We start from the raw sequence: 15,800 nt of genomic DNA, 5'->3' as shown, positions 1-15,800 counted from the left end.
ACCCTAAACCCTAAAATCTTACAACTAATCCTAAGGTACAGCAAAACATGTGTTATACCCAAAGTAGAGAAAAGCAAGGTATGTCTGATTTCAGTTTCATGATAGCTTGAATTTTAACCAGGGAAAGTTTTCCTCACTCACAACAATAATCTAAACTATCATCTTAAATAGCAAGTTTTGCATAAACATAGTATTATTTCTCACTTATTGAATGACAATTCACCAAAACGTTCAAAGGAACAAGATAAATAAAGGATACAAACACTTTATTAAATTCAGCTCAAAATCTAAAAAAATTATCAATAGTAATAATGATATTCTCAAGTTTAATAAAACGAAAATTAATTCTTCCTTGACATTTAGACAATCAAATGTCTGATGGAAGACCAGCCCCCCAACTCATAATTTACTCAAAAATCACAATAGAACACCTAAGGAGCCGAATTTACTATCCACTCGCCGTATTACTTCCACAGTGTAGATGACACAAGATGACCATGCACCATTGTTAAGGCAAACTACACCTGCAAAAAGCTAGCATACTTGGCACCTAGGAAAAGCCTTTGAATGCAGAGTAAAGCATTCTTGGTAACCTCGGCACTCTCATGGTTCATCAACTTCATCACCCGCTCTTTGGCCTTTAGGTCAGTCACTATCACCCTCCCAGCAGGATGGTGCTGAATAAATTGTGAGAGATCAAAGCAAGCAACAGCCAGAGCTCTTGAATCATTCGATGAGTCCATGATTGTAATGAGGACCCTTAGAATCTGGGAAAGTAGATAACAACTAATTATCACACAAAGTTTTCCATTTGGATATTCAAAATCATTGCAAGTATGCCTATTTTAACTGATCCTATTCTTTCCCAACAATGTTAAGATGCATATTACAAAAAGAAAATAATAATAAAAACCACCATCGTAAAACATCACAATAGCAGATGTCTATATATTGCTACAGTTATTTGTTGCAAGGATAAACTCATCAAGAATCAAAGGACTGTCCTGACTTTTGCCAGAGACACTACATCAGAATGCATTATTACGATATTGACATTCTTTTCCTTTACCACATTTCTTACTAAATATACAGATCTATACTATATACATATTATTGTTGCCAAATTGCAAAAGAACCTGAAAGTCACATAATGACTGATCAACTTCACTATCGTCCTATGGCAGTACTGTCTTAAGCGTAACAAGACATCTAACAAGATGCCAAGAATACCATAACAGACCAAAATTCCTATACATACTAGCAGTCAAACTGCATGGGAATGTGTGGAAATGGGGATTGGTATTCTTCACATGAAATAAAAAGATCAGGGTTGTCAGTATATTTTATAAAGATCAATAGGACAAATTAGCATTGTTGTATTTGATTCCCTCTTCAAAAAATAAGCCCATGAGCAAGTAAAAAATGCAAGAACTTGAAAGCAAAGAGAAAGAAAATTGATAGGAAGACAAAATATACCTGGAAATCATTCTCTTCAAAGCATGTTATATTATCACGCCAAAATAATGGATCTTTATGCATGGGAGACCAATCAAGATGACCAAGGAGAACTTCCTGTTTATATTTGTCAAAGGAACTCAATTTCTTAATGTTATCCTTCAGCCCATCTTCAAGTTGATTGAGTGCCTCCAACAAATCCTATGAGATACCACAAGAATTCAAGACACAAATAAGCAAGTAAAAATCAGTATGCTAGAGAGTTCATAAGATTCAGCATAGGTGCAGTGAATCTAACAATTAACTTTTCATGCCAAATAAAAAAAACCACTCCAACAATTAAGTCTGATTGCAATTGCAAAGTAAGAATAGGTTTAGTGGCTCAACAATGAATCAGATACGCAATTATGATGATGGAAATTTATGGCACATAACAAGGCTCATTTCATCATATCTGCGCAAACATTCACCTAAACAACTGCAACTATAACATAAAAAAAGCAGCTCAAACACCAAGAAGTTCAGGAATGAGTTAACTGATGGAGGTTAAACAACAAGTGCAAGGAATGTTCAGGAAAAAATTGATTGAGAGGAGGAAAGAAACATACTGCACATTTATGGCCAAAGAGATATCCGAGAGCTTGGGTTACAGTATGTAGCACTGACCACCACAAATACTGATTGTGATGGTGATGTTATTTTTATCAGACAAAAGATTGTAAAATATGGTCTTTCTAGTGGCTGAAGTGACATATATGCCCACATTTAAAAAACATGCTCAGTTTCACTTATCAAGATCTTATTGTTTACTCAATGCAGTGACTAAATAATAATAAAATCTGTAGACAATGACATAGCAATATATGTGTTAAAACTACCATTTTCTTACCTCGTCACTCCATGCTTGTGCTTTCAAACTCTGAACAATTTGTGGCAGTCCAAGGTCTACCATCTGAGCACCAAATGTGCCTTTGGACAACAAGTTCCTAAAGGTCAAGATAATAACCCTGACAACCTGGCAGCCATCATGATGTGCAAATAAATAAATTTACCAAATCAAACATATCCATTTTTTTTTTAAAAGCAAAACATATCCATTTAAAATGATTAACTAGCATGACTAATCAATAACATAGTTTGAACAAGAAAAAAAATAGATAACATAGTAACATATAAATGAGCCTGCAGTTGAAAGCATGAATTTTGTACCAAGTAACAAATAAAGTTTGGAAATGATAGAAAATTATGGCAAAGGGCACAACAGGAAAGCTAAGAAAATTTCTGAAGTATCCTCATATAAAATGTTATAGGATACCTGCTCATGCATAATTCTTATTCCAACAACAAATATATTACAAGGCAGAACCTGGACAAAATGAAAATGGACTTGACCAACTATGAAACAAGACCTCACCTTCTCCTTTGTGGAACTCTTAACAACATCAACCAGTCGTGGTAGAGTTCTAGACGTTGCCAAATACTCAAGTGCAGGTTCATAGTAAGATAAAAGCCATAGACAGAGACATGTCTCATAAAGAAGCTGTTAAAAAACTTACTTGTCAATATCGGAATTATACCATGCAAACGGCTTACAAAGAAAAGTGTCTCAGTTCTAAAACCCACCACCTGAAAATATGGGAAAAAAATTACCTGGATAGACTGCTGAGTTGATGCTGGAGAAATTAAAGGAATCAGTAACTTCACCCCATCTGCTTGAACAAAGGAAGATCTGACAACAGGTTCCTTCAGCAATGATGCAAGGCAATTGATGGCAGTCGGAATACCACGACTGGGATGGGAAGGCTTTCTCAGCTACAAAAGATATTGGAAATCAGGATGCTAAAGTAAGGACAACTACCATCTAAATTGGCAGAAAATTAGAATCCTTTTCAGAAGAATCATTCCAGTAATGCATGTGAACGAGGGAACTAGAGACTGTTTATAAGGAATCTTCCAAAAGGCATAAAAAATCATAGGGAGCATCTAGTCAACTTCTCCAGCTATAAGAAATGACTGATACTTTGCATACCATGAAAAATATAATCAAAGCGGTACACTGACCTGTGTGCAAAGCCATTCAACCAAACCTTTAAGCACATCATCAATGGTAGTGAACTTTTTCTTTGAATTTGAGGCTTCACCATTTGCAACAACACCATCCTGGGTTTTTGGGCGGGCACTATAAATTAATAGAAACAGAAGAAAATTTAGAAAGATGAAAAGACTCATTAATTAAATCATGTAAGAGACTATGCCATTGGGTTATGTTTCTGTAAACCTATACTTAATTACTTAGATGGATCACACATTTTGTACCTTACTATCAGGGCAAGTATCTTGCAGCTCTTTTCTTGTATGAACCAGTTACCTTTCCAGAGCAATCTGAAAGTAGACCAAATTGTAGATTGTTAGTTTTCGTTCAGATCATTTAGTACAAGAACAAATATCTTCACAATAAACTAACACATGCTTGTATTCTTCCGATTCTGTAAGGTAAAACAAAGTTCAAAATTACTCAACTTTCTTAGGAAAAATACCACATTTCCCACTATTAATCTATCATAATCCACTCAGACACAGTGTCCCTGACAATTACCAAACATTTAAATTGGAAGCCAGCTGCATACATGTGTATTTTCGATTACGTGATATCATATACACATAAAAAACCATGCTTAATGTTTGTTTCCATTTAGATAGAGAACTTATAGTACACAATCATATAAAAATCAGTTATGTGCAAGACATTGAAGAATCCTGATGCTCTTACAAAGTCATTACACAGATAAGAGGTAAACCCTACATCAAGCAAAAGAGGAAAAGAGTGTAGTGCTTTCAACTGTGCAACGCCTACTTATGAAATGAAAAAAGTATCCTAAAAATCATAGCATCACTAACTATATATTCCAGGGAGATTAAGAGGCTTAAGTATGAACGAATTAGCTTGAGTCAAAAGCAGATTCAGCACCAAGGAACCAACTCAATCTAGAGTCAAAATATCAAATGCAGTAGAGGTGAAGTGAAACAAATATGTATTATATTTGGAAAGGTAATGCTAACGGTAAAGGAATACACCAAGAAGACATCTGGTCTAGTAGAGTACTACTTGTTAATTGGAGATTGACAAATTAAAGAGTATCAGCAATAAATTAATGGTGAAAAAGATTTTGAGTAAAAACTTAACTTAAGAAAGGTTCATAAGTATCTTCATTTGCAAGAGACTTGTCATGAAATAATCTGGCTCGTTTAGGATTGGCTGCAATAGAAAATAAATGATAAGCAAATTTATTTATGACGAATGTGTTGTCACAAGATCAATATTCTTCAACTACCTGTGAGCATTTCATCAATTAAAGCCAGAACATACTCCACTGTTTCTTCCTTAAATATATCACGCAATATACTAACAAACACTCGAACATAGGCTGGACCATCCTGTCACAGCAATTTCACAAACAAAATTATTGTAAAGACTCCATGAATGACACTTCCTTCTATTAGATTTTCCATAGAATTATAGTAAGGCTTTCAAAACCTGATTTAGTTTTAAGAAGAAAGAGAAATTAATAAAATTATTGAATTAATTGGAAAGGAAAAAAGAACATATACATAAATAATACCCAGCTCATAAATTAAGGAGAGCTATAAAGCATTACATCATCCAACAATTGTGCCCTGTAACTTTCAGCTCTATTATCATAACGCCTTAACAGCTGAAGGCCTGTTCCTGAAATCAGCTTAGTCGTCATGTAAGTTTCCCATGGGATGTCCCTCTTCAGAACCTTGAAAAGAGAATAAGACACTAATCAAAATGGAATCCCCATTAACTACCCAGAAGCCATTCATAAGTAACTGTATCTTATAAAAACATTTAAAAAAAATAACTTAGATTCTCTGAAGCAAGAAATCACTGGGACGACATATATAAGGGATAAAATGTCCAACAAATGAAGATCAAGGAAAATTTAAATACAAAAGCAAATCATTATGCACTCCCCCTGTCCATGATGAGGTGAACAAACAAACAATCCGAAAAGTCTAAAAGAATCCTAAAACTCGTATAGCCCATGAAAGCAGTTTGCGAGGAGAACATGTAACCTATTATCAAGAAGCTCAATGCTATTTGGATTTTTATAAAACTAAAATACAGCTTCAAGTAAAAAAGATTGACATTCAACAACAGAAAATAAAAATAAACACCCAAGGAAGTAACTGAATCAACCATAACAGTTTACATTTCAATGTCTAATTCTTCCAGAAAAACTTTCTACAATTTTAATGTCTAATTCTTCAAAAAGCTTATTTGCTCTTGCATTTTTGCCTCCAGAAGCAAAGGGCAAATAACAACAACCAAATTAAATCTAAAGTTTTCAAATTTAGACACCACAAAAAATCAAAACTTGAAAGTTAATAAACTACTTACTTTGTCTATAAAGTCACAACTAACAAAGCAAATGAAGTGATCGGATCACCAACCTGTTCAGTGTTTAGTTCAGCATGGTCCATTGATACTCAAAAACTAGTTCAAATTCCACACGAATTCCAACCCCTAAAAAATTTCACCAAAAATAAAAATCAAATAATTAATAAATGTAAAATCAAACTCCCTTCCATTCTAACTACAAATACACAAGAGCAATTTATAAGCTTTGTAATTTTATCAAATCTGAGAAATTAAAATTAACGGATCAAATCTGATTTACTCTAACTTAAACTTTAATTCATTTCTCAGTTAAAAATTCATAAAATTAAAAAAAAAAAACCAGTTACCTGTAGAGTGAAGGAATTTAATCCGAGAAAATGCAGGTTGAATCCAACCAGATTACGTGAAAATGCAGCAAAATTTCAAAGAAAGAATTAATAACAAAAATAATTAGGTCAAATCACCTTTTAATTCATTAACAAAAATTTTAAAAGTACTAAAAAAATAAAGTGTCCATACAGAGAATCGAAAAGCGACGGCAAAAACGGAGTGTTGTTTGGATTAAAAGCAAATTCGGAGGAAATTCGAGAAAAAGTGGAAGAGATTTGACAGAAAATTTAGGGAGGAAAAAATGAAACGATGCCGGATCACTCACCTGAAATTTTGTTCTTTATTTTTTTTTTTGTTTCTCTGGTGTGGCTCTGCTCTGGCGACAGAGAGAGAGAGTGATCGTGAAGAACTTCAAACGGATTTCGATTTGAAGAGTTTTGATCTAGTGCTGCCATGACTTCCGTAATTTTGGCTTCTGTTCCAATACATAGTCGACGCGTGGATTGACAGGTAGGCAATTGATAACATTATTAACCCTTCATGATGAATATCAGTACAAACTACAAAGCACATGAGGGAACCAAGATATACCCAAAAATTAAATAATTAAGAAAATCTAAGTTTTTATCATTAAATTTTTTTTCTTATTTCTAACTTGTATAGCTCTCTTGATTTGAATTGTTCAAGTAATTCATGTCCAATTAAAAAGTCTCATGGGATCTGGATTTTAATTCAGCATGTCCTTTAGGGCTTAACAAGGATGGATTATGGATATTTACGAGGGCCATTGTATTGGTGAGGAAATTTCCTAGAAATTTCATGCGTTTTATAGTTTTATGTTCTATCCCTCACACCTTCTCTTTTTCTTGTACATATATATATATATATTATATATACATAATAAATATACAATAAGAATTATTAAGACTCAGTTCTAAAACTTTTTTTATACAATGTAGATAACTAAGACTTGCATTTAGAATTTGTTGGTAGAACTTAGATAAACTCTTTCGGTTCAAATTTATGACTTTTCTCATTAAAAATAAATAAATAAAAAATAATATTTGAAAATCAAGACCAATAAATTGACTGCATATTTGGTTGGTTGGGGAATAGATAGTCATTCCCCAAAACCAATTAATTAAAAAAGTGTTAAGTTTATAAAATGAAAAAAACAGTTTATTATGAAAGTTCGAAATTATATGTAAAAAATAAAAAAAAATAAAACAAAGTAAGTGCAAAAACTTTTTAAAATTTTTAAGATGGATTTAAGTTTTAAAAAATTGTTGTATTATACTCTCATATCCAATTAAATCCCTCACTTTTTATTGCATGAAAATTATTTTTTAAATTTTTATTTTAAATCAAATAAATAATTTAATTTCATAAAAATATAATAATCATTAAATCTAATGTCATTTTTTTTATCTACACAGCATATGACCTAATTGATATGATCATGTAATAAAACTAAAAGGTCTAAAACTTAGATTCGCCAATTATGATCATTTATCGAAATCATAAAAAAAAATTGAATTCTTTTAAAATTTTTTCATTTTTCTCTTATTCGATTTTTTAAAGATTTGGTGAAAAATAAATAAAATTTAAAAATACTATTTTAATTAAAAAACAATCAAAAAATATTTTTATTTATAATTTTATTAATAAGTGATCAATAATTCATTTGTCGCAAGATATGTCACAAATCACCTAATAAGTCTATTTATTATCAAATATGTTAGTATGTTATGTCATAAATAATTTGAATGAAAATGACAATTGTCACTATAACTAGCAACAGTTATATTTTCATTAATTGTAAAAGCTTGTCGGAAAAAAATCATTAAAATTAGTAAAAGGTTAAAGAGCGGTTATGTATAGTTGAAGATCCTGTTTAGGCATTAACCCCTTTTAGTATCCAATCTAAGGACTTTTCCTAGCAACGAAATCTAACAGTCCAAGAGAGGCCACGTAACCAAATCTTGGAACTCAAAAAATTAAAATTGAGAAACAGCCAACGCCTTCGTTTTATCCTTAACACAGAAAAATGGAAAGGCAAAGCTAAGACTCTCCTTCTCTCTCTCTCTCTCAAACATTCACCTATATCTTTGTGGATGGAGATGTCTTCCTTGGCCTCTGCTTTCACTTCTCCATCCTAAACTAGGAAACCCAAAACCCAGAATTCCAAAAATAAGAAAAATCCCATTTTAGTTAATAAAACAAAGAGAAAAAAACTAGAGGAAATAAATCGAACTTTTGAAGGAATTTACTATGTCTTTCTCTTTCGTTAATTCTATTTCATCTCCTCCTCAAACTAATTCCCTTTTTTGCTCTCCATTTTTCTCTCTTTACCACTTGCATTCTTCTTCTTTCTCTTCCCTATATCACCGCAAAGAAAGTTATGCGAATGGGAGGATTATGAGAGCTTCGAGGTTCTTGGGTGATGGGAAAGGTAATGAGAGGGTGAATTTTGGTTCAATGGGGAAAAAAAAAAGTGGGCTTTTTTGGGTTTCTGCTCGTTGTAGTTCTAGACGGAGTAGTAGCTGTAGTAGCAGCAAAGAAGAGGAATTTGAGAGTGAAGGAGAAGAGGAGGAGGAGGAGGATGAAGACGAAGAGAATGCTGGGTCTTTTTGTGTCTTGCCTGACAGATGGGATGTTCTTGGTCTTGGTCAAGCCATGGTAAAGTTTCTTCATTTTTTTCTTGCTTTTTTTTAGAAGGTTTTGTTATTTCTGTAAATGTTTATATTTAGTTCTTATAAGAAAATATAGGAAACAGACAAGAGACTTGGATGTTAAGGAAACAGACAAGAGACTTGGATGTTAAGGAAACAAGCCATTTAATTAGTATATTTTCTGTTCCCTTTCTTACAAAGGATAACGAAATTTTTTGACTTCTATAAATGTAGTTATTATATTTCAATTTCCCTTACATAAAATTTGGCATTGATAAAATTAAGCAAACAACTAAAATGTAGTATGTTTATCGAAATATTATTGTTCCATTTAAAAGTAAATTATGCATTTTGTCGTTACAAAATTTAAATTTTAATTATTAAAAAATGTTATGCTTTTCTATTTAGAATTTAGATGCATATTCAACCTCTATTTTCAGAGCCAAAAAACACATAATAAAAGTGACAACCTAATAGAACCTAATTAAATGAGGTGCTTGACTATGTATTATTAATAAAAAGTTAGGATCAAATTGGAGTTTCCCCCCTATTTCTCTGGCCATTGAAAACATGTAGAAATTTTGCCTAGAGGTCATGAAGAATTGTTTGCCTTTCTACATTTTGTTTGTTAATTTGCTGTCTGTCAGTTTATTTTTAGTGGCTTCTGCTTTTGTTGCTTTATTTAAAAGTGAATTACAAGAAGTTGAGTTGTGAAATGAAATTCTTAAGGACAAAAACTGGTATGGAGAAAATCTGGGTGATGGTATAAGATTTCAATAGAACCACAATGGGGCTGGATTTTCAGAACTCAACTCTTTAGTAGGTCTGCTTCATTTATTTGTGAACTTTTAATTATTTAAATTCTCTGCGAACACAGAGAATTGATTGCAAGACCAGTTACTTGTATTCTTAACACCTGTTGGTATTATCTCATTCTTTTTTGTTTACTCTAATTTTACTTTCTGTTTGGCAGCTTTTGATATAGTTTTGTTTGCATGTTTGTGTCGTGAAGATATATTTATTTATTTTACCGACTTCTGTACCTATAACTTTTAGGTAGACTTTTCTGGCATGGTTGATGATGAATTCTTGGAGAGATTGGAATTAGAGAAGGGTACCAGGAAGGTTGTGAATCATGAGGAGAGGGGTAGAGTTTTGCGGGCTATGGATGGTTGCAGCTATAAGGCAGCTGCTGGAGGATCTCTTTCCAACAGTCTGGTGGCTTTGGCAAGGCTTGGTAGTAAGCCCATTGGAGGCCCTATGCTAAATGTAGCTATGGCAGGCAGCATAGGTAGTGATCCCTTGGGTGGCTTTTACAGGTTAGATTTTCTTTTGAGAATATTTTGTCCTTTTGCCTTTCTCAACTTGTTTAATTGTGTGAGCCTGTTAGTGAGAAATTTCTGGTTAGTGGAACTGTGGATGTTTAAGTTCTCCAAGGAAGAATTACATTTATTTTCGTTTTAGAATAAACATGTCGAATCTGATATGTCAAGCACAAACTTTATTGAATTGCTCACAGTACCTATTATATGCTCTTGCCATAACTTTTAGAAACCCCCCCCCCCTTCTTCTGTCCTTTTTAATAAAAAAGAAAAGAACGGAACGAAAGAAAGAAAAAAAAACTTGTATAAAACTTTCTTCTAAGTTATACTATTTAGTAATAATAATTGGTTCACTGCAGAAGATTTTTTTTTTTTTTTTGAAAGTCTTCACTGCAGAAGATGTCAGGAGGTGATTGGTTGCTCTGATTTAATCTGGCCAGTAATGTCTGCCCTTTATGTTGTATGATTGTTTTAAAGATGATTAGGACATATTAAGTAGAAGTTAGGTGGGATGTTAAGTTTTTGCTGCTTCCTCTGTCATAAATCTACACTTTGCAGGACTTTGAAGTATGAGGATTGATAGAATTAGGAGGTGGCTGGTATTGTTGCAATGACCCACTTTCTTCCCTTCTGGATTTCAGATCCTTATCCAAGCAGATCACATTTTTTATTGTGACAAAACTTAAACAGATGTATTTTGTCAGTAGAGGGTTGAGAAGATGAAAAAGCTATATGTTCTAGGTACATGAATGTAGATACCATGCACTAGCATGGGATGCCAAATTTTGTCAGAATCTTGCAAGATTGGACTTGGTCTAGGTGGATGCACTTTTTAGGTATTCATTGCCTAGTGAAGCCTTTCGGAGCTCCATTAAGAAAAGATAATACAAAATTAAGTCTTATTATTTGTTTCTGCTAGCTGTTGAGAGTTGTTTTCTATGAGGTCTGCTCTCATGGGTGTGCACACTTTTCCATATATATCTGGACTGCTGCTGGGATTAAGCAATAATAAGTTGACATTTTTTCTGATGTTTGTGGGCTTCATTTTATTCCCTATTTCGTGTGCATTAAGTCATGCCAAGAACTATAATGGAGGTGTTGGCATGTGGAAAAGAACTGCAGGGAATGATTAATAGTCACATTGCTAGGAGAAATTTTTCTTCTGTGTATGTTGATGTTTGTTTAAGAAAAGAGTTGGTGGAGGTTTTAAAGTGATTGACCATCATGATAGCCATACTAAAGCTGAGATTTTAGGGATATTTACTTCTAGTGTTCAGTTTCTGTTGCATTTTATAATTCAGTGTTTTGGTTGAGTTTCTTGTAAGCTTAAAATTGGGGCTATAGTTTCTGTGTCCCTTTTCCTTGTCTTAATTTGTGTTGTATTTTTTGGGGGTGCTTCTCTTGTATAACTCCCATAAACTTCAGTGGTCCACCATTTTGATGCACTTTGATAAAAGAAAAACAGAAATATGTGGTTCCTAGGGGGCTTCGTTTTGTTGTGGTATCCAAACTTGATAGCTAAAGTCTGGTGTTATGATAATTTTTGCCACTGGAGCAATTAAATTGTTGTCTGATAATCTAATTTTTCTGATTCTAGTCTCACATATATTTGTGGAGGAACCTTTGGTAATTGAGACTTCCCTTGATAAGCTTATATTTACTTCTTTTCTTGTACTAAACTCTACTATTCTTTTCCCCTTTTATCCATTGGAATTCCATCCCACAACCTTTTTCTTTTCCCTCCTTTCTCTTTTCTTGTCCAATATTTGTTGTTATGCCATGAATCTGTGCAAGTTTCTGGAGTCCTTTTCATCATAGTGGATGTAAATTGTGGTAATGATAGGGTTCAAAACTTTTGATTTGAGGTTTTTTACACTTCTACATATAGAAAGTGTAGTTTCCTCCCTTGCATCTTGTGGGTCCTCCCTCTACGTAGTTTTATCTGTTTTAAGGTCGATATAGGGATTGGAAGGAGGAGAAGAATAGCAATAATGTTAGAGATCTCCTTACTATCAGTATTACCAGGATGATAAAAATTTTGTTTCTCCTTGTTTTGTACATCATAGAAATTTGTTGTAAGCTTCTTCTAATATATAATAATCTAAGGCGTATGGTATTTGCACATATCTAAGATTACTCTTAAATTGTCATTATCGGCAATTACAATTTGGCTGTTTAACTCATTTAGATATTTGTCATTTGCAATGGTCTTGTTGATTAAAAATCCAATTTCTTGATGTATTTAGGGCAAAATTACATCGGGCAAATGTGAATTTTCTTTCTGAACCTATCAAGGATGGGACAACAGGAACAGTGATAGTTCTCACAACTCCAGATGCTCAGCGCACAATGCTTGCTTATCAGGTTAGACTTCTTTCACAAATAACTTATCACAGTCTTTGAAGGCCACATAAATTTTGAAGTTTATAGTCTCATTTCCGATTGGGATTCAATTGAGTTATGATTGATATAATGTAGTCACTGTTAAAGTTTCTGACTCACACACTTGAGCTTTGCAGCTTTCCTTTTTGGGCATTGGGTTGAATTCTTAGAGGGAAAATATATTAGTGTCATTTTATTTTCTGTATTGCAGATCCACACACATGCATAGTTACATAAGCATTGAGTATCAAATTGGAAAAGCAATCATTTTGTGAACTTTTCTCATCATTTGGGGTCTACATGCTTCTAGATGCTCCCCCCTTCATGTCTAATGTCAAAGAATACAGTGCTTCTTGTTCACAGATGCTTTTCATTCCACATACTGGTTGTCTGTGAGAGTAATTTTTTTTGTTGTATTTTACTGAATTATGTGGACGATGCCTCAAAAAATGGATCCAAGATCAACTCTTTGCTTCCCTATTGGATTACTGTAGTCTATCATTTTTTGCTGTTGTTTTGCCATCATCTCGAGGACAACCCATGTGGTAATGACTAGTTTAGTCACTTTAAATCGTGCAATTTATGTACTGACCTTATCATGGTGTTGTGATGTGGAAGAGGGAGGGGAAAGAGATATATAACATAAATCAGAGGGAAAATCAGAAATAGGTTGAAACAATTAGGGAGAACCAGAGGAAATTGGGGGAGTAATGGAAGACTAGGGGGAGGAAGCCAGAGCGAATCAACAGAGGAAAAAACCTCAAACTTAATAATTTTAAGTCTCAATAATCCATCAATCAAAACCCTCTTAAAACTGAAATAACATAGTTACTTATCTCTAAACCCTAAATCCTAATAGAAATGCAAAATGCCAAATACATCCCAAATGCCCTAGTCCTTAGAAAATAAGGAAAACAGCAATAAACATAAAAGTGCCTAAATAATTTGAAACTTCTATATCTATATAAAAATTTCAATGAAGCCCATAAAATATAATAAAATTATAATATAAAATTTTATGTTTGAGCAACTCCTTTTTATGCTGCAACACTTTGTCAACTGTATACCAAATTCTTTGCATCCCTTCTTGTGCAAAAGTTCTTTCAAAATGACATGCCACCAGAAACTCTCCAATGTCCTAATTTTCTTTAAGAGCATGTGTATGGTGTGGGAGGTGAATTGCATGCAGTCCTAATAACTTCTTTCTGTTATTTCAGGGTACATCATCAACTATTAATTATGATTCTTGCTTGGCTGGCGCAGTTTCTAAAACAAACATATTTGTTGTAGAGGGCTATTTATTTGAACTTCCTGATACAATCAAAACTATTTTAAAGGCATGTGAAGAAGCACGCCAGAGTGGTGCCCTGGTAGCAGTCACAGCATCAGATATCTCCTGCATTGAGAGACACTATGATGATTTCTGGTAAGTTTGTTGTCCATTTTAGTCAACCATATTAGAATTTGTTGGCTTTTTATTTTGTCTTCTAGAAGGTATTTATATGTTCTATAATAAAGAATAATGCAATTGGTTTTAATTGTACATAGTTTGATTGAAGACAATTTGATAGTGGTGTAAGGATTTTGGAATTTATGTTTGATTTTCCTTTAAGAGAGAATAGAAATCTGCAGCTTTAAAAAAACTAGATTTACCTGAATGTTGAAATTAGGCACATGGTGATGAGCTTTCTAGGTTTTTGAAGGTTTTTATTTGGAAGCTAAACCCTTGTATCTACCCTCTGAGGTTGGAAAGTAGTGTACATGATCAAAATTTAGCTGTATAATTCAGGATGCTTAATATTTTTGGAACTTGTCTTTACTGGAAAAGATATCTGTCTGGATGAAAAAGTTCATTGTTGGTATCTTCATACATGAATATTCTATTATTCTTGAAAAAGTTGAGAATCTGACCAAACTGATGGACCTGGCTTGAAGCTTAATGAGGAAGTTGAAATTTTCTTGAGAGGTCAGACGCCTATTTGCATTTGCATCCGTTGATAATAATCTTGGAATGTTGCAACTTCTGGAAAGTTTGAAAGCTGCTTGTTAGAGGAGAAACTTACTGATAAGTGTGGAAGTTGGCAATATTACAGGGTGATTAATAGAGTTTACTGTTTTAAAACAATTTGCAGCCGTGATTGATTCTATTATCATGATTTTACTTCTAAGCATCTCTATGAATTCTATTCTAAGGTGGCTCCCTATATCTGTTGTGGAATGCTTTCATAATAACCTTCAGCTCAGTACATGTCAACTTCCGTGTGATTTTGTTCCAATTAGTTCTCAAATATTATTTTTTTTGCCCTTGTTCAGGGAAATTGTTGGGAATTATGCGGATATTGTGTTTGCAAACAGTGATGAAGCAGGAGCTCTATGTCACTTTTCCTCAAAGGAAAGCCCTATTTCAGCAACAAGGTATCTTAGCCACTTTGTTCCCCTAGTCTCAGTTACAGATGGACCTAGAGGATCTTATATAGGTGTGAAAGGAGAAGCTGTATATATTCCTCCTTCTCCATGTGTACCTGTGGACACATGTGGTGCTGGTGATGCATATGCATCTGGTATTTTGTATGGTATATTACGAGGTGTCTCAGATTTGAAAGGTATGGGTACATTAGCAGCTAGGATTGCAGCCACAGTTGTTGGGCAACTGGGGACCCGACTTAGGGTTCAAGATGCAGTTGATCTGTCAGAGTCATTTGCATTCAATCTGGCGAGTTCTACTGTACGGACAGATGTAGATTCAGATCATATTTCCAGCTTGTGACATGGTGCCTTGAGGCCCATGTTGGTTTCTCCATTCTTTTGGATCTCTTTGTTCATAGCTTGTAACCTTGTATATTATCCATCTAAACATTGGTTATACTGGCAACAGATTTGCCTTGTTATTGATTCAAACTCTATAGTCATTCCAATGTCATCCAGTATCAATGTTATAAAAATTAATTCTCATACCATCTTGCAGTGTTATCTATATTCATCAAGACAGCAGATATTGTCGACAAGTAATTCTAGTTTTCAGGTCATGCAGTTTCTGGAAAAAAATTTTAGATTCGCCTCCTTCCCCAACGACTCCTCTAATTGAATGTTTGGATATGTGAATCTAACAGCAGGTTCTCCTGACCAGCAAGATTCCTGTTGGAGATTAATTTTAGACACAACTAAGCCCCCAACATGTGGACTATGCCTCCCTTCTCAGAAACGCTGTGCAGAAAC

General features: G+C 33.7%; 2 protein-coding genes across 3 annotated transcripts; one reads left to right on the top strand and one right to left on the bottom strand.

Moving 5' to 3' along the window:
* Positions 243-6,523, bottom strand: LOC18599585 (V-type proton ATPase subunit H). Of its 2 annotated transcripts, none has more exons than XM_018122142.1 (12): positions 6,398-6,523; positions 5,932-6,004; positions 5,112-5,237; positions 4,788-4,890; positions 4,639-4,711; positions 3,772-3,837; positions 3,517-3,634; positions 3,106-3,267; positions 2,870-2,995; positions 2,345-2,470; positions 1,477-1,656; positions 243-767 (listed from the first exon to the last, which is right to left on the bottom strand). In XM_018122142.1, exons 2-12 carry the CDS (start codon positions 5,959-5,961, stop codon positions 519-521), a joined length of 1,359 nt encoding a protein of 452 aa, XP_017977631.1. In that variant the 5' UTR covers positions 5,962-6,004; positions 6,398-6,523; the 3' UTR covers positions 243-518. The 2 variants fall into 2 exon arrangements, with proteins under 2 accessions (XP_017977631.1, XP_017977632.1); XM_018122143.1 differs by lacking the exon at positions 6,398-6,523 and adding an exon at positions 6,226-6,310.
* Positions 8,247-15,538, top strand: LOC18599586 (uncharacterized sugar kinase slr0537). Its single transcript, XM_018122271.1, has 5 exons — positions 8,247-8,887; positions 9,937-10,199; positions 12,449-12,566; positions 13,802-14,010; positions 14,898-15,538. Exons 1-5 carry the CDS (start codon positions 8,480-8,482, stop codon positions 15,349-15,351), a joined length of 1,452 nt encoding a protein of 483 aa, XP_017977760.1. The 5' UTR covers positions 8,247-8,479; the 3' UTR covers positions 15,352-15,538.

Source organism: Theobroma cacao, chromosome 5 (assembly GCF_000208745.1).
Source record: "Theobroma cacao cultivar B97-61/B2 chromosome 5, Criollo_cocoa_genome_V2, whole genome shotgun sequence".
Taxonomy (NCBI): Eukaryota; Viridiplantae; Streptophyta; class Magnoliopsida; order Malvales; family Malvaceae; genus Theobroma; species Theobroma cacao.
This window is presented reverse-complemented; position numbering and strand designations above follow the sequence as displayed.

Bases quoted from the DNA above. Each gene is read 5' to 3' on its own strand.
- LOC18599586 (XM_018122271.1), top strand. From the start codon at position 8,480: ATGTCTTTCTCTTTCGTTAATTCTATTTCATCTCCTCCTCAAACTAAT. The intron at 8,888-9,936 runs GTAAAGTTTCTT...TATAACTTTTAG, and splicing joins TTGGTCTTGGTCAAGCCATG to GTAGACTTTTCTGGCATGGT. The intron at 10,200-12,448 runs GTTAGATTTTCT...TGATGTATTTAG, and splicing joins CCCTTGGGTGGCTTTTACAG to GGCAAAATTACATCGGGCAA.
- LOC18599585 (XM_018122142.1), bottom strand. From the start codon at position 5,961: ATGGACCATGCTGAACTAAACACTGAACAG. The intron at 2,996-3,105 runs GTAATTTTTTTC...GTTTTTTAACAG, and splicing joins CAACTCAGCAGTCTATCCAG to CTTCTTTATGAGACATGTCT. The intron at 768-1,476 runs GTATATTTTGTC...CTACTTTCCCAG, and splicing joins TTGAAGAGAATGATTTCCAG to ATTCTAAGGGTCCTCATTAC.